General features: G+C 47.2%; 2 protein-coding genes and 1 long non-coding RNA gene across 3 annotated transcripts in view; 1 reads left to right on the forward strand and 2 right to left on the reverse strand.

Moving 5' to 3' along the window:
• Positions 1-1857: 1857 nt before the first annotated feature.
• On the reverse strand, positions 1858-25401 carry ARL6IP6 (ADP ribosylation factor like GTPase 6 interacting protein 6). The gene is made up of 5 exons (XM_040439409.1): positions 25288-25401; positions 23075-23443; positions 13691-13741; positions 11735-11867; positions 1858-2304 (listed from the first exon to the last, which is right to left on the reverse strand). The coding sequence occupies exons 2-5, from the start codon at positions 23433-23435 to the stop codon at positions 2211-2213; spliced, it is 639 nt and encodes a 212-aa protein (XP_040295343.1). The 5' UTR covers positions 23436-23443; positions 25288-25401; the 3' UTR covers positions 1858-2210.
• Positions 14610-15308, reverse strand: LOC121007471. Its single transcript, XR_005780421.1, has 2 exons — positions 14780-15308; positions 14610-14746 (listed from the first exon to the last, which is right to left on the reverse strand). It is a non-coding gene; the product is annotated as an uncharacterized LOC121007471 (long non-coding RNA).
• PRPF40A (pre-mRNA processing factor 40 homolog A) overlaps positions 25006-25412 on the forward strand; it is a 37410-nt gene continuing 37003 nt past the window's right edge. Inside the window, exon 1 of the mRNA XM_040439407.1 lies at positions 25006-25086. Coding sequence (XP_040295341.1) covers positions 25045-25086 — 42 coding nt within the window. The 5' untranslated portion in view covers positions 25006-25044. The remainder of the gene's footprint in view (positions 25087-25412) is intronic.

The raw sequence follows: 25412 nt of genomic DNA on the forward strand, positions 1-25412 counted from the left end.
AAATGTATCGCCTATAAACTAATAATATATTCAATAAACTCTATTTGTATAGCGCCACCTGCTGTTTTCCTTATTTCTCCATCCACCTCGCTGAAATTGTCACGTTTCATATATTTTTTTACTATTTTACTTAAAGGGTATGTACACTTTTGCAATGAGTTTTCTATTGCTCCAACACATCCATAATGACCAAAAAATAAAATAACGGAGAAAACATGGATCGCACGCTCACAAGCCATGCATTGGTCTATTGCTTCTCAGCACAGTTAGTTGTATGCCAAGCCATAATCTATGCACAGAATACGGGGGCCATTAGTATACATTTTGATTAAAATGCATAAGCCCACTCACCACGTCAAGGTTGCCTATTTCGAGTGGGTAACTACTCTAATTTGGCACAGCACCATGCGGCAACCGCCGCTGCCGCGACACAGCGCCTGTGGGTGGCAAGACCCAGCAGTCCAACAGCACCCCTGCTGTCAGACTAAGTCCCCTTGGCACTAAGCCCTACCAACCCACAGGCATAGCACTGAAACATGTGAACAGATGTCTAGAACACATCTGTCCACGGGGTCTCAGAACTTAAATTGAGACCAAGTAGCCTTCAAACTTTAAAAAAAGAAAACATGGACCGCCCATCCACAAGCCATGCATTGATCAATAGTTGTATGCCAAGCCATGGTAAAATAAAAATGGTGATGCAAATAGTTTTAATTAAGAATACAGTTTTGTGTCTACAGCTTCCTATGCCGATCTCAAAATAACAAAAGCGAGTCTATTCTTTCAGAGAGACATGATAAACTCTATCAGCATCACTGGGTTTTCTAAAATGCGGCCATCTTCAAGCTTGGTTGGTGGAAACTATCTTTAAAAATGGTAATTTCGTATGACGAAATCATATGTTACATCATCATTTGTAGAGAATAAAAGTGAAGGCTCTGACGTTAATGGGCAAAGCTTCTTAAAGGGGTTATCCACTTTTTACTATTGATGATCTATCCTCAGGATAAGTCATCCATATGAGATCAAGGGGGTCTGACCCCCGACACCTCCGCCGATCAGATGTTTGAAGAGAGAAGGCAGCGCTCATATAAGCACTGCCTTCTCTGCTCTCTTTACCTGCTCGCCGCAGCAATTTCAGTGGTGAGCAGGTGCAACTACAAGTATGGCGTTCTATTAACTTCTATGGGACAGCTCCTTCCTGTTCAAGTGAATAAGGCCTCCTGCATACGAACGTGTGCGCCCCGTGGCCGCGCTGCGGGCCGCAATGCACGAACACCGTCTGTGGGGAAGCCGCAGCGGATCGCGGACCCGTTCACTTTAATGGGTCCGCGATCCGGCCGTTCCGCAAAAAGATAGGACATGTTCTATATTTTTGCGGAATGGAAGTACAGAACGGAACCCCACGGAAGCACTTCGTAGTGCTTCCGTTCCGCATCTCCGGATTTGCGGACCCATTGAAGTGAATGGGTCCGCATCCGTGACGACGACGTTTTTTGCCAACATTTACACCCGTTCCCAGGCTTAAATGTTAGTATGGGTGCCTTCACACGCGGCAGATTTTGTTGCAGAGTTTTCTGTGCCTGAAAATCAGTTCATTCACCTGAATGGGGCTTTCAGAAATCGACATGCTTGCCACCCTATTCAAGTTAATGGAACGGATTTTCAGGTGCAGAAAATTCTGCAACAAAATCTGCCACATCTGAAGGCACCCTCAATTTGCTGAGGTTGGAGTCATGGCCTAGGCACGGCACCCGACACGTCCTCGCCCATCTGGTGGACATGGAAAATCGGCTGTGCGACAAAATATTGCCACACATACGGTTAAAAAAAAGGGACTTGCGACTATTTTCCAACTAAAATAGTCGCAAGTCCCTTAATAAATGTGCCCCCCCACACACACACACACAGTGTAGCCCAGGCCTATATGTCCTACTGCAATGGACATTAGTAGCACTGTCTTTTCCCTTTTAATATGGACTATACCTAGAAATATTTTTTCAGGGTAAGAACACGTGATATACATAAAAAAAAAGTACGTAAACTAAATATTTAAAAACTATTTTGCAAAAATAAACCACCATGGATACAGCATAAGACTAGATACACAAAAAGGATTTTGCATGAATAAATAGAGCGCTGGATCTTCAGAAGGTGACATTCCGTGTGAGCGGTGCACGCAGAGACTTGCATCATTGCAGAATATACATTCAGAGCAGGCACCAAAGCACAGTCAGAGCGGCCACAATGCCATTTAGTATTGCCATGGTGTAGCCCATGTGGAATGAATGGCCGGTCATTCGCCTAAAAGGAGAAAGGAATATTATATTAGACGAGTTTAGATAGAGAGGACGCGGCAGAGACTACAGGATCGGAGAGACGAACAACAAGAATATAGAACAGCAAATAAAAGCAAAACTGTGACCAAAATGCTGACTACACAGAGGACAGGGCGATGTGAAGATTCCAGAGACATGTCAGACGATGTAACCGGTGTCGGTGATATAAACCGGTCGTTAGGACCGGGGGGTGATGGATGAATTAGGGATCGACCGATTTAGATTTTTTAGAGCCGATACCGATAACCTGTGAACTTTCAGGTCAATAGCCGATAACTTATATTCTGTGCATTTTCATTTTTGGAAAAAAACTAAAATTTCTGTTACGGCGTTCACCACATAGGAGATTTTTGAGTTTGGACTTTTTGGACGTGGCAATATGAAAATTGGGAAAGGGGGTGATTTATACTTAATATTTTGGTGGGTTTTTGTTACACTTTTTATTTAAAGGGATTCTGTCGCCTCGTTTTAGCCTATAGAGCTGCGGACATGCACGGCTAGATCGCCGCTAGCATGTCCGCAATATCCCTGTCCCATATCTCTGAGTGCTTTTATTGTGTTTAAAAAATGATTTTATATATATATGTAAATGAGTCTGGTAAGGAGCCCAAGGGGCTGTACTAACCTTCTTGGAGCCCAGCCACGCCTGAGTCCTCCGAATCTCCTCCTTGCTCACAGTTAGATCGCCGCGAGCTCGCGCATGTGCAATGCTGGCATAGTGTTCCTTCCCTGTGCCGACATCAGCCTCAGGGAAGGAACTGTGCATGCGCGAGCTCGCGCATGGCGAGATTACGGCGATCTAACTTTGTAAGCAAGGAGGAGATTCGGAGGACTCAGGCGGTGCTGGGCTCCAAGAAGGTTAGTGCAGCCCCTTGGGCTCCTTACCAGACTCATTTACATATCTATAAAATCATTTTTTAAACACAATAAAAGCACACAGAGATATGGGACAGGTATATTGCGGACATGCTAGCGGCAATCTAGCCGTGCATGTCCGCAGCTCTATAGGCTAAAACGAGGCGACAGAATCCCTTTAATAACTATTAGCCCCCTTAGGGGCTAGAACCTGGGATCTTTTGATCCCTTGTCCTATTCACCCTGATAGAGCTCTATTAGGGTAAATAGGACCTCACACTCTGCCCTGTCCATAGTACACACAGCAGCAGGGAGCTTACCATGGCAGCCAGGTCTTCAGTAGCGTCCTGGTTTCCATGGTAACCGATCGGAGCCCCATGATTACACTGCTGGGGCTCCAATCAGAAGCTGCTACTGCACCACCAATGAAGAGGAGGGGACCCTGTGGCCACTGCCACCAATGACTAATACTGGTGGGGGGGGGGGGTTGGGCGCACTGCGCCACCAATGATTTCAATACTGGGGGGGGGGGGGGGGGGGGGGGGGGGCGCACTGCGCCACAAATGATTTTAATACTAGGGGGTTAGGGGGTGCAGGGAAGGGTGCACTGCGCCACAAATGATTTTAATACTAGGGGGTGCAGGGAAGGGTGCACTGCGCCACAAATGATTTTAATACTAGGGGGTGCAGGGAAGGGTGCACTGCACCACGAATGATAATTAACGTTTAATACAGGAGGCAAGTGTGTCGGCGCAGAATCACACAGCCAGCACCCTGCCTCTGACAGGAAGCTGTGATCAGCGGCAGCGGTTAGCCCCTCAGGTGCGGCACCTGAGGGGTTAACTGCCGCTGATCGCAGCGCCTTGTCATATAGGCTGGGCACCGCCTCCTGTATTTGTATTAGACGTTAATTATCATTGGTGGCGCAGTGCGCCCGCCCCTCCTCCTCCCTCACTGGCAGCGCGGCACAGAGGGAGGGAGAGAGTGACTCCTCCCTGGTGCTACTGAGGGAACATGAGCGCGCCGACAGCAGCGCGCTCATGTTCTGTGATAGCGCGCTGGACGCATTATCGGCAAGGTTAGATGCCGATGACTTTAAAAATCATGAATATCGGCTGATAATATCGGTAATCGGTCGATCCCTAGTGATGATGACCAGTTGTCATGAATCAGAGATTTACCTATCCATGGGCTATGTTCTGGTTAGTTAATAGATGCATAGACACATGGAAAAATACAGCATTAACACCCAACATAAATATCATATTCATTGTACTTATCATAAAAATGAACAATGCTGACCATTGACATGCTTTAAAAAACGATCCAGTGTAGCGTTATAACAGTTACTTACATCGTATGGCGCCACCTGGTGTTCGAAGCGCACATAAGTGGTCACTCATGCTCAGTCACTTCCCCACAGCCAGGTCTCTGCAGTAAACAGAGCATCACTATGCAGAGAAGCCAGTAGAAATAGCTTTCTGACTTGATTGTCAAGGAAGGACCAGAGCTTCTGCAGCTGAGGAGACTTCTTCGGCAAGGGGACGTCACTATATTACGGATCGGCAACCTTCAGCACTCCAGCTGTTGTGAAACTGCAACTCAAAGCATGCACACTTACTGGGCTGTTCTCATAAGGGTCCATTCACACGTCCGTTTTTTCTTTCCTGATCTGTTCCGTTTTTTGCTGAACAGATCTGGACCCATTCATTTTCAATGGGTCCTGGAAAAAAACGGACAGCTCAATGTCTGATTTTTTTCAGGACCCATTGAAAATGAATGGGTCCAGATCTGTTCAGCAAAAAACGGAACAGATCAGGAAAGAAAAAACGGACATGTGAATGGACCCTAACTCCTACAGAATTAAAAGGAGGATTCTAGGAGTTGTAGTTTTAGAACAGCCGGACCGCCGGAGGTGGCTGATCCCTACACTATACTGTAAGCTGCAAGAGGGGGAAGGAGACTGATTTTAGACAAGATTTGGGTATTTTTAATCTATTTTTTTGTCACTCCTATCAATAGCTGCTTTCAAGATTCTGCGGGTCCTGCAAGCAATTAGCAGGGTAACTTCATGACGGTCTGCTGCGGTCACGCGTCAATATACGACATATCATCACAGTGCTAATGTTAACAAGACACAGCAGGGGACCACGCTACAGGCAGTGTGGGGGCGAGTCTAAAGGTCCCTTTACATGGGACAATATTACAGCAGATAGTCGGGAAGGAAGCGTTCCTTCCCGACAATCTGATGCTCGCTGTGGAGGAGACCTCTGCCTTTACATGCAGCGATCTCCTCCAGAGATGGGGAGGAGTGATCGTTAATGCCATCGCTCTTCCCCATAACGACTCGTTGCTTCCCAGCAGAAGATCTTGTTTACACGACACGATCTGCTGTCGGGAAACCGGGATTTTTGTGCTGCACTAAGAACAAGCGTTTCGCTCATTCAACGGGTAATCAGCAGTACATTTACACCGCTAGATCACTGCTAACGAGTATTACTATAAACACTCGTTAGTGATAATCTATGCGATTCTCGGCCCCTGTAAAGGGCTCTTAAGTATATTACATTATTATTTAAAGTGATTTGGAGCATTTTTTGGAGCGAACCCCTTTGAATTATATAATATAGAAGCAAACGTTTTCCATTAAATGAGTTCTCCACTTTGAACAATTCCCATTTATTAGAAGGGTCCATTGACAATTGGCTGATCACTGATCAGCTATTATTTCCCTGCAGCGCCACCACAGGAGATATTAGGTATTACACAGTTTCCATTCAAATCAGTGAGCTGTCTGTATAATGCAGGACAGGAGGACAGGGCCTCCAGAGAGCAAGAGGGAAGCTCTTTGCAGCCGCTCTCCTCTTTGAACGAGAGACGAAGATCATGAACAAAAGACCCCCTCCCCCACCTCTATTAACCTCTTAAGAAAATGGCTTTTTACAAACTTGACAACCGCATTAAGGAATCCTGGCAAATTCTGTATATTAGTGCGGTCTACTATAGTGCAGTGTGAGTTTGCTGCGGTAATAGGGCGGCCAGTATTGGCCGGACAGTCGGGTTTTCTGGCTCCCTCACAGGATCTGGACGGACGCAGGGATGTCCCCCCTTTCAGCAGCTCACGCTCAGACAACAGCACGAGGCTTCTCTCACCTCCAGTCCCTAGAGCAGGCGGACATGGCTCTCTTTGGCTGACTGACGGGAGAGAAGCAGTCCTGGCCCCAGTGCAGCTCACCTCACCTTCCCCGGTTACTCGGGGGCATTGCTTGCAGACTTGGGGGAGTGACTTGCAGACTTGGGGGAGTGGCTTGGCACCTCATGGGCGTGGTTACAGTGTCCCACTTTTGAGGGGGAAACAAACGGCCACCCTATGCAAATTTTTGGATTATCAGATGCCAAATAAAAGGAACATTTATTCCATGGCGCTCGTCATGGAAAAGGGTTGCACATACATAAAACAAACCAGGTACAATAAGCATGAACATTCGCTGGTCCAGAAGGAAATTAAGAAATTAAAATAAATAAAATGGTGAAATCTGCAGTAACTATCAGACAAACATAGAAACAAGCGCAACGGAAGAGAAGAAAACACAGCACAGGCCCCTGACTTATTTTAGGAAGCAGACACTATGGGGGATATTTTAATCGCTTCACAATTAATCTGAAAAACAAATTAAAACTAAATGTTCACACAGCTCACAGTGTGCGCAAATGTCTGCTGCAATAAAAGTTTTGAAATATTGCCCAGAGAGCATCGTGTACGGTTTACGTTTCATCGACCTCTCAGCGGTCCGTCTTTTGTCGTGTCCAGACTGCAGTCACCGCCGGCTCATACCGCCCCATCAGAGAGTCATCAGGAGCGCGGTGTGCACAAGCAGCAGCCCCTAATACAACGACTGTTCTCTATTCTTATTCCTGCAAATCATAACGCCCACAGTGTATCAGAGTCCTGCAGTGAATTACTGACGCGGGTGAGGCACTGAAAACTAATGAACCGAGACACAAAACCAGTGCACCCATCTTTCCCCACCATATCACTGGAGGCCCACAAGAGGAGAGGCGATAGTAAAGCTGGCCATACAGTTTAGATGAATACACGTTCAGCGCCAGAACCCGCACACGCTGGGCGGAGAGGGGAGAGGGGAGTAAGCTGCTGCCAGAAGTGTTTGGCTAAGAACAAAAGGATTGTGAATGTTTAAACCCCACCGATCAGCTGTTTAAAAAGTCTGTGGTCTGTGGCCTGTGGCGCGCCCCCCCCCCCCCCCCCCCCCCCCACTGATTAGATATCGATTGCCTATCCTCAGAATATGTTATCAATATAAAAATCCCAGACAACCCCTTTAATCTAATGTAAATGGCCAGTTTAATCGGCTGCAATTGGTATGAGGGGTGGTATCATGTAGAAAAGTTGCTATACTATGCCTCCCAATGGAGGGAGAGGGGACAGGTTGTCATCTCTCCTCCCAATGTCACCTGCAGTTTCTGCCTTTCTTATATAATTAGAAAGTAAAGCTTTATGCTACACCCCGAATATAGGGGCCTAGAATACCGAGTTCTAGTATCCTGGTATCGTTTGAAGCGAAGGCTGGGGCTACACCGCAACATGTGTCGCCTGATAGCAAGTCTCCGAAAAGTAGCATTTATGTAACCTGAGTGCAACTTGCTGATAAGCGACTATTTAAAGTCTCAAGACAAGTCTCCGAAAAGTTGCATGTCGCACGTGGCTTGTATTGTGGTCTATGATGGCAAAGTTGCATACAACTTGCAAAAATAGTGCTAAATCAATGTCCCATAAGGTTAAAGGTAGGTTCACACCTCCATTTAACCGATCCGGCAGAGAACCGCCTGCTGGAGCTCACCGGATCTGGCCTAGCTGGCTTCTGCCGTTTACTGCTGGACCCCATTGAAAATATATGCAATTTTTGTCTGGCCAAAAGGCAGCGTTTCGCAAGACCAGGCCAACGGGGTCTGGTGGTGAACGGCAGTGTCGGACTAGGACAAGATCCAGTGAAATCCTGCCCGATTAAACAGAGGTGTGAACCTAACCTAAAACTAATCATCACTAGTGACACAAGTAAAGGGTCGTAACTACAAAACTGAGGCTGCTGAGCTGCACTCTCCGGTTCATGAAGCCTTCTATAAGCAGTGTAAGCTATGAGAGAGAATCCGCTTATCCAAGAACACCATCTACTGACCAATCTTTTGGATGCAATGTTTTCGGCTGCTGCCATGGATTATAGCTTGATGTACAGAAAAGAAGCATGTTCCCGTGATTTTTTTCACACATGCCCAAGAGTTATATGGGCTCTCAATAGGGAGAGGTGAATAAGCTGCTGCCAGACACCTCTGGTGGGGTCTTAGCTCCTAGGAGAACAAAAGGACCAGGCGCTGAAATCCAACATGCCCAACCCTTCTTTACCCTGACATCGAGGGGAAGTACCTCCATAAACATTAGATGGTTGATCTGACCCATTTATACAATGCGCATGGCCATTTTAGGAGACGAGGGTCCAGGGACTGTTCAGCTGGGACACAAGCAACTTGTAAATCACAACTCCCTCTACTCCCATTTTGATATTGATGGCCTCAGGAGGTCCGACTTCCGCTGATCAGCTGTATTAAGAGGCTGCGGCGCTGTGTGAGCACTTGGGCCTCTTCCTAGATCACGTGACGTCACGGTCATCAGTCACATGGCCTAGGAGCATCTCAGTCCCATTCAAGTGATACCAAGCACAGCCGCACTACCCAACAGACGGCGTTGAGCTTAGTAACCTGTAAGGAGGCCACGGCATTCGCCAGAGCTCCAGAGAGCGATGCAACTTCCTCAAACAGCTGATCTTCGGGGGTCCGAGGATGGACAGTCATGAAAATCCCTGAGAACCCCTTTTAAAAACCTATACAATGTGGATGTAACTAGGCATGTGCACCTTTTACTATAAAAATAGTAATGTCTACTTTAAAAAGAGGACCTTTCACCAGTCCTGACACTACAATATAAGTACCTGACACTGTAGGACATGTTGAGGAGATGTCCTTGCGCTTCTCTTTTTCCCCCCCGATGGGCTACTCCGTTCCCCTGCTGTGCCCCCGTTCGCTAATCCATACCATCGATACAGTGAGCAGGAGACGGCCATGTTTCTCAGGTGGCGTCTCCTTCTCCCTGGCTGTAGCGCTGTCCAATCAGGGGAAGGTGAGCTTTTTTTCCCCTCCCTGTGACGCTCTCTGTTGAGATTGGCCACACTCCACCCAGGGAGAAGGAGACGCCCCCTGAGAAACACGGCCGTCTCCTCCTCCCTATACCAATGGTAGGGATTACCATATAGGGCACAGCGGGGTAGCATCGTAAAAAAAATTATAATAATAATAAGTGCGAGGACAGCTCCATAACATGCCCTACAGTGCCAGGTACTTATATTGTAATGTTTAATGTCAGGACCAGAGAAAGGTCCCGTTTTAAAATAATTCTATTACATTCGAATAATTTTTTCCAGGATTTAAATGCTGATCACCTATCTCCAAAATAGTACAAGAAAACTTAGACTAGAACATTCAGAAATCACAGGTGCATATTCATAAGGCAAACAGCATTATAAAAAAGAAAATGACCGCACACCATTATCCATACAAACAATAGAGCTAAGAAATGGGGGTCATTCTAAATAAAAGTGGTACAATACCGACTATAAAATGAGTCAATGGAAGCTCTTAACACATATTTGATCAAGCGTGTGTCGGGCCCATCTACCAGGCGTCAAGGTGGCTTCCGCAGATGGGTCCCTAACACTAGTATACTGCCTCTCTCTGGGCTTACCCAAGCCTACAATATTCGTACTCTGCTCAGAGGTCCCAGGTAGATGGGCGTGTTCAGTCTAAAAGAGGCGCTACCCTCAATCAATACTACAAGAAAATTTAGACTAGAACCTTCAGAATCACAGGTTCATATCCATGAAGCAAACAGGATTATAAAAAAAGACTGAACAGGGCCAACAACCTGGGACTTCTGAGCAGAGTACGTATGTAGCTGGTTCCTACACTGCCCTGAATTTTGTAGGCTTAGGTAAGCACAGAGAGAGGCAGTATACTAGTGTTAGGGACCCATCTGCGGAAGCCACCTTGATGCCTGGTAGATGGGCCCGACACACGTTTGATCAAATATGTGCGCTTCCATTGACTCATTTATAGTCGGTATTGTACCACTTATTTAGAATGACCCCCATTTCTTAGCCCTATTTTTTGTATGTATAATGGTGTGCAGACATTTTCTCTTTTACCATCTCCAAAATATGGTCATGAATATTTGATTGGTCGGAGTTCAGAACCCACACTAATCAGCTTTTTAAAGAGGCCACAACACTAAGATGAGCACTGCTGCCTCTTTCACACGGGCGTTGCAGGTGACGTGCAGGAAAAGATGCGGGTGCGTTGCGGGAAAATGCACAATTTTTACCCGCGAGTGCAAAGTGTTTTAATGCGTTTTGCACGCGCGTGAGAAAAATCGGCATGTTTGGTACCCAGACCCGAACCCAGACTTCTTCACAGAAGTTAAGGTTTGGGATCGGTGTTGTGTAAATTTTATTATTTTCCCTTATAACATGGTTATAAGGGGAAATAATACCATTCTTAATACAGAATGCCAAGTAAATTAGGGATGGAGGGTTAAAAAAATATATATATAAATTTAACTCACCTCATCCACTTGTTCACGCTGCCCATGTGATGGCTCCGCGCTCATCACATGGTCCATCACCATGGTGATGGACCATGTGATGAACGCAGTGACGTCACCAAAAGGTCCTTTTCCTTCCAGGTCATCAAAGAAGAAAGATGACGAGCCGGGCAGCGCGAACAAGTGGATGAGGTGAGTTTAATTTAATTTTTTTTAACCCTTCCAGCCCTATTGTACTATGCATTCTGTATTAATAATGCTATTATTTTCCCTTATAACCATGTTATAAGGGAAAATAATAAAGATAGGGTCCCCATCCCGATAGTCTCCTAGCAACCGTGCGTGAAAATCACACCGCATCCGCACTTGCTTGCGATTTTCACGCAGCCCCATTCACTTCTATAGGGCCTGTATTGCGTTAAAACTCACAATATATATCATGCTGCGATTTTCAAGCAACGCACAAGTGATGCGTGAAAATCACCGCTCATGTGCACAGCCCCATAGAAATGAATGGGTCCGGATTCAGTGTGGGTGCAATGCGTTAACCTCATGCATTGCACCCGTGCAGAAAAGTCGCCCGTGTGAAAGAGGCCTTAGATATCACGTTCATTGGTCACGTTAAAAAAAATATATATATAATTGCCCCCAAAGGTGTACATAGCTTTTAAATAGGTTGCATTTCACAAATGTGTGTAAACACTGGCCAAGCAGTAAGTCATGCCCAGTTTTACAGACTGATGTTCATGGTACAAATTCTGGCAAAAAACTGGTGTGAAATGCACCAAAAAAAGTTGTATATACATCGATAAATGTGGCGATATAATCCCTTGATGTACGTAAATGCAAACATGCTTTGAAAGGCGATACCTACCTGAACCGTGCTGGGGACAGTGGAGTGGGTGGAAACATGCCCGGCTCAAATGAGTCAAAATACGTTACAGTCCAAGAAAAACTGCAGCAAGAGAGACCGGCCAGGAGGGACAGGATGAGAAGACTCCAGAAGCCTGAACATAGAAAATAAATGAACACCATACAAATAATTTACAGTATATGACACACAGCAATGCGCTATAAACCACAGCAACCAATCACACAGCAGTTCTTTGCATCCAGAAAGGCGCAAATAAAGGACACTTTCACACTCACGTTTTGTGCGGATCTGTCATGGACAGATCCGTTCAGATAATACAACCGTCTGCATCTGTTCAGAATGGATCCGGTTGTATTATGCCTTCTATAGCCATGACGGATCCGTCTTGAACACCATTGAAAGTCAATAGGGGACGGATCCAATTTCTATTGCGTCAGTGAAAACTAATCCGTCCCCATTGACTTACATTGTGTGCCAGGACGGATCCGTTTGGCTCAGTGTCATCAGACGGACACCACACTGCTTGCAGCGCTATGGTGTCCGCCTCCAGAGCGGAATGGAGACTGATCGGAGGCAAACTGATGCATTCTGAGCGGATCCTTATCCATTCAGAATGCATTAGGGCAAAACTGATCCGTTTTGGACACTTGTTAGATCCCTGAACGGATCTTACAAACGGAAACCAAAACGCCAGTGTGAAAGTAGCCTAAAGCGAACCGTGGAGGAAAATAAAAAACACTTAGGGCTCATGCACAAGGCCATTGTGTTTCTGTCCGTGCCTCCGCAACGCAAAAAAAAAAAAAAATAGGACATTTTCAATTTTTTTTACGCTGCGGACGGATCACGGACCCATTCAAGCTGAATGGGACTCGATCCGTCCCGGCTGTCGCACGGATGTTGCACAAATTGCAGTCCCCAATGCACAGAACGGCCGCGTGCATGAGCCCTTAACATGTGGCTCCAACCACGGTGGGAGCAATCAGCATGTGCCCAGTGCACAATGGACCCGCAATATGACCACCGGGGGGCACACGGTCGTGTGCATGAGGCCTTATACAGGCATTCAGGATCCTGGCAAAGCAGGAGGACAACCTGTACGAGAACAGCATTACAGAAACATCTAAAGAATGAGTTAAATAGAAATGTTCACATTCTGATAGAAAAGGAAAAGTCACGTTTATGATGCCACATTTACTATTGCCAAAATTATTATATTAAAAGGAATTATAACCCCACAGAAATAGACCCCGATTTATCCCGCCTTCACTACAGAATTATGGCTTAAAAGTTACAAAATGGTGCTTCTGGGACTTTTTGGGCTCACTTGCGCAAAGAATTTGCGACTTTTTGCATTATTTCACCACTCACTCCAGTTTTGAAATATGGGTGGGGAAAAGGGCGTGGTTATATATGCTAATGAGTTCCACTCTAAATTTATCACAGACTTTTTTTTTTAAACTGCCACTCTTACTCCAGTAGGAGGGTGGAGAAGGAAAACTGGAGGAGCTTCTCTAGACAAAAAAAAATAAAAAAAAAGTTAGGTTTAAGGGCTCATTAACACAATGTATGAATTTTGCGGTCCGCAAAAAAAAATGATCCGCAAAAACTACGGATGACGTCCGTGTGCATTCTGTATTTTGCGGAATTGAACAGCTGGCCCTTCATAGAACAGTAATATCCTTGTCCGTAATAATAGGACATGTTCTATTTTTTTGCGGAATGGAAATACGGAAACGGAATGCACACGGAGTAACTTCCATTTTATTTTTTGGCGAAGCCATTGAAGTAAATGGTTCCGCATACGGTCCGCAAAAAAACACTGAACGGACACAGAAAGAAAATAAATTCGTGTGAATGAGCCCTAAGGATGAGACAAACAACACGTGACATCAGTTAAATGCCAAAAGTACGCCAACTCAAGAAAAACTGACTAACTTCCCTCCATATTGGTCTTACCAAGGAGACTAGTTTTGACTCCATCCTCACTTACTTTTCCAGTCTGCACATCTAGAGAAGAAGAGGGAGATATTAGATTACATTCTTCTTTATACATGAACACATCCCACAACCTCATCATCCTAAAAGGGTTACCCTATATGTTCATACCAAAAGTCCTGCAGGGCTGTTTTAAAGCCACCCTTCAATTCAATTAAAAAACAAATTACTTTAAGGGCTGTTTCACACGAGCAGATGCCGTGCGTGCCATCCGCTGCGTGAATGAGAGCCAAGCCGCGCTCCGAACAGCAGAGACACGGAGCAGTAACATGATTGATAATGCTCCGTGCCTCTCTGTGATCTTTTTACTACAAAATAACGGTGACAACTTTATCTCACTGTGATTTTGTAGTAGAAAGATCCCAGAGAGGCAGAGACCATTATCAATCATGTTACTGCTCCGTGTCTCTGCTGTCCGGAGCGCGGCTTGGCTCTCATTCACGCTGCGGATGGCACGCACGGGATCGGCTCGTGTGAAAGAGCCCTAACTGGGGAACAAACAGAACACTTTCCTGGGGACCTTCGGGTCATCTTTTCAGCTGCTGATTCCCAGACTCCTCTACTGCTAATAAAGATGGCCGCACCGTTCTCAGACTACCTGTGGCACACTGTGCGTTTGGTAGCACAAGACGCTTCCTGCTGCCCTAGGATTGGCCAACACTGTTCACGTGGCCAATCCAAGAGCAGGGGTGGACAAGTAGAAAGTGCCTTGGACTAAGGATAAACAGTACCGATCATGGAAGACAGAAGAGGAGCCCGGGATCGACAGACCAACAGGTGAAATTATGAAAACGAGGTCACCGGGTAAGTGTTGTGTTTATTTCCCAGATGTTTTTATTTTATTTTTTTTGAACCAGAGGGTGGTTTTAAAAAATTTGCAGTCTTTTGGCAAAAAATAAAAAATACCTTTATTGTAATAATTCCATCATATGACGGATTCAAACTGTGACTGACAGACCCACTGAATTATAATAGGTTCGGCCTGTCAACGTTTGACAATAAGAATAGTCCCACATGCTGAGCACGATGGTCAGGGCCCACGCACACGACCTCAATCGGCCCAGATAAACATGGTCCCCTGACCCGAACTGACTATCATAGTACATTATGATACAGTGGGTTCATATGTGTACTCACATGATGTGTGTACAGTACAATAGCCCCTCAGTGTCATAATTTATTATGCAGTCAGTTTGGGTCAGTGGAGCCGGGAGATGTGACCAACAGGGACGCATTTTTCGGGCTGATCAGGGTCGTGTGCATGAGCCCTAACACAGATGCCGTACATTCATGGTACAGAGATGTTATAATAAAAAGGTATACCAGCCGAAATGGAAGCCAAAAATTGGATTTTTGTACTTACCATAAAATCCCTTTCTCGTTCAATTCATTGGGGGACAGCACCATGGGTATATGCCCAGCTACCACTAGGAGGCGACACTAGATATCAAAAATGTTGGCTCTGCCCAGGTGGGCTATACCCTCTCCACTGCCACTAGGCTAATCAGTTTGTACCAATAGCAGTAGGAGAGAGAAACAAAAGCGAAGAACCAACATGTCCTGGACCGGGAAAGGAAAAGAGAACAGCAGCCCGGCGACAGGAAAAGAAGTAAAAACACAGGGTGGGATCTGTGTCCCCCAATGAATTGAACGAGAAAGGGATTTTACGGCAAGTAAAAAAATCCAACTTTCTCGTTAATGTCATTGGAGGACACAGCACCATGGGACGTCCCAAAGCAATCCCCAAGGGTGGGAAGGAAATCTCATGCAAAAAAGTTGAACGCACAGGTGCTGGAGAACCCTGTGACCCAACCGGACCAGGAGAGGCCATAGCATGAAATGGTTCCAAAGGAAAAAAATCTAGGAGACTGTCAGGATTCCAAGGACAAGTGCCTGGGAAAAGAGCCCAAGATCGAACAAGGGGAAACACCCGGTTCCTCCCGAGGTGGGATAGGGAGCAAGGCAGATGTCCTGCGCAAGAACCAAGAGTTGAACAAGTGCCCACTAAAGAGCCTGAGAAAGGATCTGGAAGAACCAGGGCTCCTCCTGAAGAAACAGGAGAGTAGCACGGCAACGTCTGTTGGGAACGACCTAGCGCTCTGCATATGGAAGGATGCTCCAGGAGGAGAATCCATAAGAGGACAGACCCAACAAGAAAATTAGACTATGAGGATACCAGGCAGGAGGAAAAATGCCTAGAAAAAGGATGGAGCAGTCCTTAACCAAGGAGAAAAACTTCCTGGAAACAAGCTAAAAGACCCTGTGGACCGGCCCTCGGCAAAGGGAAGGCGCTTCTATAAGGCCTGGAAGCAAAGGAACCCGACCAGAAAGAGGACCCAGCAAGGAAAAAACTCTAACTTGTCGCAGACTAAACATGGCCTGTCTGTGGCCAACCTCCTGTAAAGGTCAGGGTAGAGAGGAACCATGGGAAAGGAGCGAGCCTCCTTCCGCAGCAAGGCATGTGGGCAAAGAGAAACACCCTATGAGAAGGTGGAAACCCCATCCTGCTAGAGAAAGCAGCCAACCCCTGGGGGAGGAGGGGGCCCCAGGTAATGGCCAGGAGAAGGGAACAAAGACCTGCTTCCCATAAAATAAAATAAAAAGAGGCTAGGAACGAGCCTCCGAAAAACAAAATATTGCTGTGAAATGTAAGACCAGAGATATCCCTGGCCACATGAAGTCTCAGGGAAAAGGGAAACAGTAGCAGGCCCTGGTAATACAAGCGGAGACACGCGTCTGAGAAACATTGGAGTAGAAGAGAGAGGACTCCAAACAGCCTAAGGAGGAACAGTTCTCAAAATGAGGGAAAGCTCCATCCCGAAAATGACCAATTACAAACCGGAGCATTAAACTCCCAGATACCAGGTACTTGACCTGGGGAGATGGGAAGAGCCTATGGGACAGCATGTGAAGTCAGAGATGCCTTGAGTAGCTTCCCCAGAGGGAACCAGCCAGCTAGATGGTCAAAGAACCATTGGGGCAGGGACTCCAAGCAGGATTACCCAGACAGAGGCTCAAGTAGGGTCCACAGAACTGGACCACATGAGGACAATAATAGCCAGATTATCAAGGAAAAAAAGGAAATGTATCCACCATAGGGAAAAAAACATCAGCCATGGTTAACCAACCATCCCAAGTGTAGTGAATAGCATACTGTATAACACTGCTCCGGAATGGGAAAGTACAGCAGCCTGGATTTCGTAAAAGAAAGGCCAGATATCCATATGTCAGAAGAGGATGCAGAATTCACCAGGGGAAGCCGGGAGAGACTACACTGACATGTAGAAACCAGCTACCAGCAGAGCACAATGAAACCCCCAAGGAAGGGGGAAGGAACTGACAGGTGCAGAAAAAGGCAAGGGCCAAGGGGATGGCACTACTGTCCTGTAGCACAACAAAAACGCAAATCTAAGGGCGTACAAGAACGCCCGGACCATGGAAGAACTACGGGACCATATCCGATACCAGGGCGAGCAGCGGAAAATCCCACCCACCAAGTAGGTGTGTGGCGCTCACTAGTCCTGTCACAGCCATATCAGCGAGGACTTCCAGCGATGATCCGAAAACTGCAATAGCGGCTGGTGCTCACAATGCTGCGTATCCCTGCAGGATAGAGCATCCAGCGAAGATCCAGGAACTCTGTCGGGACTGGACCACGTAACTCTGTGAAAACAAAGCAGAAAAGCAGTAAAAACAATGCGAGTACTCCATCATGAAATGGGGTAACGCGACTGTGTGGAATACAGTAGTACTTTATAGGGTTGAAAATCTAGCATGACAGCCAACAACCTGCGCACGCGAGGGGAGTGTGGTTGTCTGGTGCGCGGCAAGCAATAAAAGGAAAAATCATGCCTAGTACAGGGGCAATGAGAAGACTTGGAGGTACTGCACCGGGTGTCAGATCTGAATGGGCCAGCCATATACTGGATCTAAAAATTGCAATTCTACTCCGCCCAAAAAGGGGGAGAACATATGGTTGGCAGGTACATACTCCAACCACGATGGTTTGTCGGATACAGCGCCTTGAGATAGTACAAGTACACCGCCGAGCACGACGGTAATGAGGTGCCAGATGCATACTGAAACCAGAAAAGGGTGATGAATACAGCGTCTGGGGATGGTACCATGAAGAGGGGCCCCATGATTGCCTAGCACACATTAGAGCCAGGAGAATACACCCAGTAATGCAGGAGCCGTATGGGCCACAGCACTTGGAGAAACTATAAATACCCTGCCTGAATGGGAGTAATCTGATTGCATGGTGCACACCATAATGAGTGTGGAGACATAGCTACAGCATCTGGAAATGGCATAGGTACTGTGCGTGATAAAGGAGTAGAATGACTGCATGATGCACACTAGAACCAGACATGTGTAATGGCGAGGAAAACGGCTGTGTAATGCAGACTAAAAACCAGACAGGTGTAAAGGCTACAGCATCTGCAGATGGTTCAGGTACTCTACCCAATAAGGGAGTAATACGTTGCGTAGTGCAGACTTAACACCAGACAGATGGAATGGCTACAGCATCTGGAGAAGGTACAGGTAATCCACTGAAGATGGAAGCAAGGTGGCTGCATGGTGCACACTAGAGCCAGACAGGTGCCATGGCTACAGCGACTGAACATTGCATGTATACTTCGCCTGTGGTGCAGACTAGAACCAAACAGGTGTAATGGCTACAGCCTCTGGAGATGATACAGGTTCCTTCACCTAATAAAGGAGTAATATGATAAACCAGGGCTCCCCCATTAATATGTTGCGTGGTGCACGCTAGCCCCAGGCTGGTGTACTGGCTACAGCGTCTGGAGAAGTAACGCGGTGGCCTGGAACACTCTCCGACTGTGTTGAATATAGCCCCTGGAATAGAGAAATTACTCCAGCTGAAAAGGAGATACCTTAGAACGAGGAAAGTCTGCTGGATACAGCATTTGGCAGTGGTCCAAGTACCCCCTGTGAAGGTACGTACTAGAGAGGCAGCAAGCTGACTTACCTGTCAGGGGGGAAAGGGGGGCCGGGAGAAGACGCGGCCTAGGCGAGAAAGAAGCTGGGGCCTCGATTATTGAGGTGGCCGGAAAATGTGTGCCGTTGGCGGACCAGAACCTGGGGCCCTCCGGAATGAAAAAAACTGTTGAGGGGGGGCTCCTGAGGAGGAGCGACGCTCAGGGAGGGTAAAAACGGGGCAAAAGGAGCACCAGGGGCCTGAGGACAGGCCGGGGAAGATGCGGCCTAGTCCCAGCAGAAGCCGGGGAATAAAGTAGAGGGAAAGGCCGGGAGAGGCATGGGTGGCCAAGGAGGTGAAGGATACCCAAGGGAGGGAAGAAAAAGGGGAAAGGCCCCACAAATAAAATGAATCCCATCCCTTGGCCAGAAGGGGGGGGGGGGGGGGGGGGGGGGGGGGTTTAACCCGGGGGACCTCTTGGGGCAGGGACACAGGGGAGAATACTTACCGTCCGGCGTCTTCAGGCGCCGCAGGGTCACCCCTTCGGCAAACTCAACACTTACGTGGGATTGCCGGCATGCCACTGGAGATGCAGTAATGGGGGACTGGGTGACCGGCGTAGGTAGTTCAAGTACGCGCCCGCAGGGGGTGCAACTAAAGTGGTAAATCCACGATGGAGCCCCATCCTGCAGCAGGCCGAGACCTGTAGAAGAAAGGAAAAAATAATAAAATAAAAAGCAGCAAGACCTGCAAAAAACAGAGCAGGTCATGTCTGCCTCCTACGGACACTAGACTAAAACTGATTAGCCTAGTGCAGGGGTGCACAACCTTTTTTGGTCTCGGGGCCGCATTGTCACATTGCTCTATTTCAAGGGGCCGCAAAAAAAAAAGTTAATCAGCACTTGTTTGCATCAGCCTATTATACAGGCTGATGCAAAGTAAATGGGGAGAAATAATCACTACCACAGTCACTGCTCCCTCATTCAGTTCTGTTGATTATTGGCAGCAAATTCCTGATTACACGGTGAGATATGCTGACAATAATTGTACGTCTTTCATCCTGATAAAACATGCAAATCAGCCGACAAACGAGCTGACCAGCGGCAGTGGCGTGCCTAGGCTGTTTGGCACCCGGGGCGGGTCCTTTCTCTGGCACCCCCCCCTTCCCCAATACTTTAAGAAAATCATAACCCCTCACAGTAGTATTGCCCTCATTGTTTTGTACAGATGTTATGCAAACATTGTGCCCCCTTCATAGTAGTTATGCCCTCATTGTGCCCCTCTCACAGTAGTAATACCCCATCTGTGCCTCTTCACAGTAGTAATACCCTATCTGTGCCTCCTTCACAGTAATAATGTCCCTTAATAGTACAAACCGGATTCCAAATAAGTTGAGACACTATACAAATCGTGAATAAAAACTGAATGCAATGATGTGGAGGTGCCAACATAAATAGAACATAAATCACAGAACAAAAGTTTAAACTGAGAAAATGTACCATTTTAAGGGAAAAATATGTTGAATCAGAATTTCATGGTGTGAACAAATCCCAAAAAAGTTTGGACAAGGCCATTTTCACCACTGTGTGGCATCTCCCCTTATTCTTACAACACTCAACAGACGTCTGGGGACCGAGGAGACCAGTTTCTCAAGTTTAGAAATAGGAATGCTCTCCCATTCTTGTCTAATACAGGCCTCTAACTGTTCAATCATCTTGGGCCTTCTTTGTTGCACCTTCCTCTTTATGATGCGCCAAATGTTCTCTATAGGTGAAAGATCTGGACTGCAGACTGGCCATTTCAGTACCCGGATCCGTCTCCTACGCATTCCTGTTTGTGGTGCAGTGTCGTTTAAGGGCCTGGAGATCACGGGCATCCAGTATGGTTTTACGGCCTTGACCCTTACGCACAGAGATTGTTCCAGATTCTCTGAATCTTCGGATGATGTTATGCACAGTTGATGATGATAGATGCAAAGTCTTTGCAATTTTTCGCTGGGTAACACCTTTCTGATATTGCTCCACTATCTTTCTGCGCAACATTGTGGGAATTGGTGATCCTCTACCCATCTTGGCTTCTGAGAGACACTGCCACTCTGAGAAGCTCTTTTTATACCCAATCATGTTGCCAATTGACCTAATTAGTGTTAATTGGTCTTCCAGCTCTTCGTTATGCTCAAATTTACTTTTTCCAGCCTCTTATTGCTACTTGTCCCAACTTTTTGGGGATTTGTTGACACCGTGAAAATTGGAATCAATGTATTTTTCCTTTAAAATGATACATTTACTCGGATTAAACGTTTGATCTGTCATCTACGTTCTATTACAAATAAAATATTGACATTTGCCATCTCCACATCATTGCATTCAGTTTTTATTCACAATTTGTTTAGTGTCCCAACTTTTTGGGAATCCGGTTTGTAGTAATGCCCATTGTCCCCTTTCACAGTAATAATGCCCAATGTGCCCCCTTCACGGTAATAATGCCCTCTGTGTCCCCTCCATAGTAGAAATCCCCATTGTGCCCCCTTAATAGTAGTAATGCCCTCTGTGTTAGTAATGCCCATTGTGCCCCTTCACAGTAATAATGCCCTCTGTGCCCCCTTCATAGTAGTAATGCCCTCTGTGCACTGTGCCCCCTCCATAGTAGAAATGCCCATTGTGTCCCCTTCACATTAGCAATGCCCTCTGTGCCTCCTCCAGAGTAGAAATGCCCATTTTGCCCCTCCATAGTAGAAATGCCCATTGTGCCACCTTCACATTAGCAATGACCATTGTGCCCCCTCCAGAGAAGAAATGCCCATTGTGCCCCCTCCAGAGTAGAAATGCCCATTGTGTCCCCTTCACATTAGCAATGCCCTCTATGCCCCCTCCAGAGTAGAAATGCCCATCGTGCCCCTCCATAATATAAATGCCCATTGTGCCCCCTTCACATTAGCAATGACCATTGTGCCCCCTCCAGAGAAGAAATTCCCATTGTGACCCCTCCAGAGAAAAAATTCCCATTGTGCCCCCTTCACATTAGCAATGTCCATTGTGCCCCCTCCAGAGTAGAAATGCCCATTGTGCCCCCTTCATATTAGCAATGACCATTGTGCCCCCTTCACATTAGCAATGCCCATTGTCCACCCTCCAGAGTAGAAATGCCCATTGTGCCCCCTTCACATTAGCAATGACCATTGTGCCCCCTTCACATTAGCAATGACCATTGTGCCCCCTATACAAGAAAAGAACAAAAACAAAAACAAAAAAAACACAGTACCTACTCACCTTGTCCCGTTCCGGAAGTTCACATACCTCTCTACTCTGCCGGCACAGATCGCCCTACAGCACGGTGTGGGCGGAGCTTATGCAGATTCCCGGGCTGCAGGCTCCGCCCACACATGCTGGCAGCGCGATCCGTGTCTGCAGGCTGAATGGTGGAGTGGGGAGAAGTCTTCCTACTCTACCATTCAGAGCGCCGCTGGCCTGAAGGAGGGGAGGAGCGCGGGGAGCTGAGTGACAGAACAGCAGCTCCCTGCGCTCCAACAATGAGCGCTTCCATCTGTATTGATGGAAGCGCTCATTGCTTCTGGCACCCACCTGAGAGCGGCACCCGGGGTGGACTGCCCTCTCCCTTAGTACGCCACTGCTGCAGAGCGCTCCTTGAGAAGAAGGCAGGAGCGCTGATAAACTGCGCCTGCCTTCTCCTCGTCTCCCCCACTCTCACCAATAGCCAGGGACCCGTCCTGCTCCAGACTCCTGCTATAGTACAGGGGCAGGAGCTGTCATCCTTCCCTGTGTGGTGCTCCAGGAAGAAACACAACAGATCGCATGATCAGCTGTGTTTCTGTCCAGCAGGACGGGGGCCGCAAACCTTGGCTCCGGGGGCCGCATGCGGCCCGTGGGCCGCAGGTTGTGCACCCCTGGCCTAGTGGCTGTGGAGAGGGTATAGCCAACCTGGGTGGGGCCAACACTTTTCTTTTGCTATTGCCAGCCTCCTAGTGGCAGCTTGGCATATACCCATGGTGCCGTGTCCCCCAAGACATTAACGAGAAAGTAAACTACTCCGTCAAGTGAATGGGATCCTATGTGTACGTTTGACATATACACTGAGTATTCCTGGGGCACATACCAACTGCACGCTGCAAACGTAGTGCAAATACGCCCTAATCTAAACCAGGGATGCTCAACCTGCGGCCCTCCAGCTGTTGTAAAACTACAACTCCCACGATGCCCTTCTGTAGGAGGATAGCTGTAGGCTGTCAGGGAATGATGGGAGTTGTAGTTTTGCAACAGATGGAGGGCCGCAGGTTGAGCATGCCTGGTCTAAACCATATAAAATCTATAGGTTACTGATCTCACGGCTCATATACCCGAAGCCTCTGAACTACCCAAGATGTCTTACTGTATATAGTACATTACCTTGTACCACCATATATAAAATGGCAAAGAGAACGGAGAGGATGCTGACAACCACAAGACTGCACACCATGGACAACAATCTGGCCGGCCATCTCCTGCCTCTTTTAGAGGTCACCACTTGTGTCTTGACTGTCCCGTTTTGGCCAGGCTGCTCGGTTTCTGGGTGCAGCGCGGAGTCGAGGCCGTGTGTTTTGGCGGCAGAAACCTCAAATAAGTCACTTTCCAAGTTTTTGACCACCGATTCGTCCTGTAAGCCTCCCTGCTCAGCTTGGCTATGGGCGCTGTAGGACGAGGCGGACACAACGGAGCGACGACTGCTGCCCCTTAACCTCCTGGCGCTGGCGACGTAAGAGGCGTCCATCCAGGAACCTATAAAAGAGAAGATTGGTCACTGTCACCATTAATGTATTTAGGAGGTCTGCGTATCTATGGAGGGTCTGGTGTGTGTATTCATTTTGAGAAGTGCTGATGGGGGTCATATGTACTAGCCATAAGACAAGCTGTGTTTTGGGACGTGTCCTATATAAATAGGACTGGCATAAACCTCAGACGTTTTCTGCCCCTTTATATTAACTCTTTGGAACCCCTGATGTGCCTTCTCTAAAGTTTAGCTCAGGTGATGTTACTGTCATGGGCACCACTGGAGCCACTCACTGGTCCCATGTTCCTATGCGCCCGCATTGCTGAGAAAAATGAGGTTTCAATATATGCAAATGAGCCTCTAGGAGCAACGGGGGCGTTGCCATTACACCGAGAGGCTCTGCTCTCTCTGCAACTGCCGCGCTCTCTGAACTTTGACAGGGCCAAGTGTGATGATGTTTTCACTGCCTGGTCCTGTTAAAGTGCAGAGGGCGCGGCAGTTGCAGAGAGAGCAGAGCCTCTCGGTGTAATGGCAACGCCCCCGTTGCTCCTAGAGGCTCATTTGCATATATTGAAACCTCATTTTTCTCAGCAATGCGGCCACATAGGAACATGGGACCAACACAGATCATTAAGGCTACTTTCACACTCCATCTTGGATCTGCAAAAACGGATCCGTTACAATAATACAACCGCATGCATCCGTCATGAACGGATCCGGTTGTATTATGTCTTCTATAGCCATGACGGATCCGCCTTGAACACCATTGAAAGTCAATGGGGGACGGATCAGTTTTCTATTGTGTCAGAGAAAACGGATCCGTCCCCATTGACTTCAGGCTCACGCACACAAACGTATTTTCTTTTTCCGCTTCCGTTCTTTTTTGGATAACCACTCACTTCAATGAGGCTGTAGAAAATACTGAAGTTACTCCGTGTGAATTCCGTTTACGATTGTCCGCATGGCCGTTTCGCAAAAAAGAAGCGCATGTCCTATTATTGTCCGCAAATCACGGTCCGAGGCCCCATTCAAGTTAACGGGTCCGCAAAAAATACGGAACGCACACGGAACACATCCGTATGTCATCCGTATTTTCCGGATCCACACTGTAGAAATGCTATGCCCAGCCCATATTGCTCATGTGTTTGGTGATTAATAGGTTACTGTTTCTGTATACGATCCGCTAAAAAAAAAAAAAAATACGGAAACCATACGGATAGGTTTTGTGCAATAACAGAACGGAAGAGGACTTAAATCAGAGCGCTTTACAATTAGGCGACTAATGGATATAGGTGACATGAAAAAAGTGAGAAAAAATGGCAATAGATCAGCTTGCGCTCTAACGGTCTACGCTTGTGGCGATGGCGCAAATCGCCACACTGCGGCAGGATGATTTGTCTTCTAGCTCCAAAAGTTAAAGCTTTGTAAGTAATACGACGTAAAATGGTGATATAATATGCGTAATGTAATGATTTATCAAGAACCGTATTCCTCCGCCGTGAAGAACTTCTTTTCCTTCACCATTTACTGCGCATGCGCAATGTGTGACCACTCTACTCCGTGACTGGAATCCTTCCGCCAGTCAGCAGCAGCTGAGCGGGAGATTGTCATGTATCACGACGACTGGAGTTACCGGTTCGCGGCTGCCGTTGTCAGTAAACAAATAAGTAATTGCCGTACAATATGTTTGCTTGTAGTCGCTGTCAAAATCTCTAGTGGTTACGGGCGGCAACCCGGGCTACCGAGAAACCACGGTTGCCGCCCGTGTCGGTCTGTCACTGAGGTGACGCTGTGAGGTAGCGGAGGTCCTAGAGGAAGGGATAGGATAGCTTATTCACTTTGCTACCGGTACCTTGTCGCTTCGCTCCCAGGCAGCAGCGCAGTAAACGCTAATATAAAATCCCGCTCCTGAAGCCAAGCTGCGTACACCTTTTGTCGCGCATTCGCATATCATCCAATCAGCGAGCGCTTCTTAGT

This window comes from Bufo bufo, chromosome 7, assembly GCF_905171765.1.
Source record: "Bufo bufo chromosome 7, aBufBuf1.1, whole genome shotgun sequence".
In the NCBI taxonomy this organism is placed as follows: domain Eukaryota; kingdom Metazoa; phylum Chordata; class Amphibia; order Anura; family Bufonidae; genus Bufo; species Bufo bufo.